At 45.2% G+C, this 3,724-nt stretch overlaps 1 protein-coding gene across 1 annotated transcript in view; it reads left to right on the forward strand.

Annotated features, from left to right (window-relative positions):
* Positions 1 to 316: 316 nt before the first annotated feature.
* Positions 317 to 3,724, forward strand: part of T265_04831 (hypothetical protein) — a gene marked incomplete at both ends in the record, with an annotated part of 5,953 nt that continues 2,545 nt past the window's right edge. The window contains 2 exons of the mRNA XM_009169677.1: positions 317 to 576; positions 1,729 to 1,822. Of these exons, the coding sequence (XP_009167941.1) occupies positions 317 to 576; positions 1,729 to 1,822 (354 nt within the window). The remainder of the gene's footprint in view (positions 577 to 1,728; positions 1,823 to 3,724) is intronic.

Here is a 3,724-nt window from a genome sequence, read left to right on the forward strand (position 1 = left end):
ACTAATCGGCGACGAGCAGTTAGTAGAATAAAGAAGTTGCCGCGGTCCAATCTATCCTTTTTAGGGATCAGAGACGTGGCCGCTACGTACGGAGGATCTTCGGAACGTCTTTCTGTCGGACCACTAGTGACCCGAAGCATTGCGCGGGTTTGGTGGGAATATCAGATCCGTACACCGGACGATCTTCGGGAAAGTCCACTCTCCCTTGGTAGACCAGCCGGTCACACTTCACAGGTTACGCTGGTCAGGCCATGTACTTCGTATGCGAGAGGACTGTTTTTGCCTTCTTTACCCTCTTCACCAAGCCGTATATAGCATGGAAACGGCCAGAGGCGGTCAGTCCGTGGCTTGGCAACGAAGCATGTACGTCCTTATTAGTCAACTCAGTTGTGTTGGTGACCGCTCCCTTCCAGGATGGAAACCCCGGGACAACACAAACCCATGGTTGGTGACGCTGGCAGATATAGTTGTGACACAGCCAGTGACAGTCTTTCATCAAAGCTATCACCTCGTACCATACTTCAAACACAGATCCGTTTGTCGGCATTGCTCAGATTGGGCCATCGCCTCCAACGAGTGAACCTCATCCCTTTATCATCCTTAGCCTCTATGAAGGAAGCTTTGACAGCTGGTACCACTGCACATCGCTGCATGGTTTATGAGCTGATGAACTGTGACTAACTGAAGGAAAATGCGGTTAGCTGAAAAGTTTGAAATCAAATCGTTTATTAAGTAATAAATGCATACAAAGAACAACGTATGCATATAATGCAACATTCGGGCACGATATACATCTTATATTGGCGTAATCGTGCCGGTAACTTTCGGAAAATATCAACGAGACAACTCGGTTTTTTTAAAGGTCTCCAGGAACGAAAAGATGAACTCAATTATCCACCTTTGATTTCAAACAAGAAGCCCAACTTCTTGGACGGAAAACGAAAGTGGTGAATAGAGAATTACTTTACATGGGGTTCATTTTGTTTGGATGACGTCAGTAGCGCGCATGTGAAGTACTCACACACAAACTTCTGGATAGCATTTTAAATCAGTATGGTGGCACATCAGCAACTAAACGCCAAGCCTAATAACAAACTCTTATCACGTGACATGTCGAGTACCAGGTTCATGAGCGACGGCTTCTCGAAGGTGAGCGCATATGACTTGAAACGAGTTAATCATCATATTTATGTGGTGTGATCGCCTGCTACCAGAAGTGCATGATGAGCTAAACGAAGCAGCTTTCCAATACCGGAACGTTGAGTGCATCGGTGTAGAAAACGATCTTTGGAGTCAGAACCAATCAACAAAACGGCCGAAGCAAACGATTTCAGGATTTCCGCGTCAGTGGATAAGTTTATAGTCTATTGAGTACACATCATATTACAATGCGCGTTCCGACGGCTACAATGTCGTAGTCGGAACGCACATGTGGTCACAACATTCTGACGATTTGGGAAAAAAACTGACGATGAAAATTAGGCACCGTCGGCTGTACACACAGCAATAAAACCTTGTGAAATGAGGTCTCTGGACGCGCAGAACTGGCTGAAATCAATGACCCAGCCATAAAGAGTAAATCATTTTTAATCTATCTTGTCTAGTCGGTGTACTTTTTGGGCGGAGCTTATTGAGGGCGAGATAGCTCAGGTGGTTAGATCGCGGAATTACTGACCGGAGGGTCCGTGGTTCGAACCCGACCTCTACCTTTCGACTTTCCCTTTCTAGGCTTGGGCAAACTGACGGTATCCCAGCCCTCGTGCTTCCCTCGGGTGGCATGGCAGTTAGGTACCTAGAGAGTGTTACAGATGAACGATTTTTCGTGGGCTTATAAGCCGACTTTCTTATTGACCTAATGACCGATGGTGCTCGACCGTTAACTTGTGGACTGATTTCTAAAAGTATCTTCCACCAAACCGTTTTTCCTCTTTACCTATCGCCGCGAGAGAAAAGGCTTGCGTTTGTGTACCACTTTTCCTGCCTTAGTCGACCTGCAGTCTGGTTGTTGAATACACACGCTGTGGTTTGCACGCTAAGCGCAGATGCTTGCAATACGCATGCATACATGTTATTACGAAATGTGATTTGCATATGCACGGTGTCCTGATAACGAACGCATAATATACGCATGTGGAAGGTTTCTGGACAGAAGCCACCGTGCGGAATACCGGTATTTTCGAATCCGACATGATAAGTAACAAATTTGATCTGGACTTCCGACTCACTTTGGCCTTGGACTTTTTCGCATTGGATAGTTCCATGCGTGACTCAACCTTAATCTGGGTGTGGCTGAATAATACGTACGTTCAAAGGTGCAAGAAAAATTCAACCGGCCCTGGTGATTGACACGAGAGACAGCTCAGCAGAGGTCAATATATGTGATTCAATAACATTCGTTTCTCCATTCCTGCGCCAATATACAATGTTTTGAACAAAACAGATTGTCAAATTGTTGGCTCTCAACGTAGTTATTCTTGAGAATGAGTACCTTGGGTTGTTTTAAATAGAACGGGCTATTCTAAAGATCGTGATACACTACTCATAAGGCTGCTAAACATTCTTTGACGGCCCACAACCGGTTTCGCCCTTCTTTGGGCTCATCAGGTCGACGTAGTTCCCCAGTTTCCGTCATTCTTATGCTCTACTTGAACCCAAAGTGCACGCAATTAGCAAAAACACCATAAACGAGAGATTCAGCTGGGTGCCAAGTGAGTCTCCCGCAACCGACTTTGTTTGCAAAGGAGTGCATTTCGGAAGGAGCCTTAAATCAATGAGCTACTTATCCGGAGAACTCAGTAGTATCGCAAATCTGTGTACAGAAGCAAAACACCAGCAACGGTATATTGTGATCACATGCGTAGCGTAGCAGTAGTAGTTCTTAAGTTGACAGCACTTGAAAAGTAAACAGATGACATGGCGGAGTGGTTCCGTTTATTTCTGTTTGGCAACTGTCCACTGTCGGCTACACAAGAGCATCCAAATACCAAGAGTTTCGTCAGAAACTCTAGGGAACTTGGCAGCAGAGCGATTCAATGCAGGACTTTGCGCGTCGTTATCAGAGGGGTTAAGTGTTCAAACTAACAGCCAGGAGGTCACGCGTTCGGGACTCCCTGGGATTTTGCGAGACTCTTAATAAGGATGAAACAGCTGTACAGTAGTTCTGGAAGTTTCGGTGCAGACAGCGTTCACTTACAAGATGAAGTCTCCGTTAAGATACCCTAATCCTCTCACATGAGCAACGTTACAATACTGATTTATGCATTTCGCTGTATGTTCACTAGTTATCCGCTAGAATCGAGCACATTACCCTAGGAATAATATGGAGACAGGTGGATAGACTGATCCCGGTTGGGAGGGCTGAGCCGTTCCAAATATGTCTAGCTGTAAGCCCACCGATCGTGGATACTCTGCAGATGATGGGTGTGCCACCGAGTTCGGTTGTCACTTTCTAGGCTGGAACGGTTTTGATGGATTAACAATCCCTCTGTGTGTTCGAATGACAACACTAAATCCATGATTACTTGAAAAGAAGCATGTTTTCATGCAGTCAGTTCACTTGTGTCATCGAATAAACTAACAGAGATATTGGCAATTTTTGAGCGCTTTTTTGGTCATTCAGCTTATCATCATCATCATCATCATCATCGTCATCATCATCATCATCATCATCATCGTCATCATCATCATCATCCGAATCATCATCATCATCATCATCCGAATCATC

This window comes from Opisthorchis viverrini (genome assembly GCF_000715545.1).
Source record: "Opisthorchis viverrini unplaced genomic scaffold opera_v5_85, whole genome shotgun sequence".
In the NCBI taxonomy this organism is placed as follows: Eukaryota; Metazoa; Platyhelminthes; class Trematoda; order Opisthorchiida; family Opisthorchiidae; genus Opisthorchis; species Opisthorchis viverrini.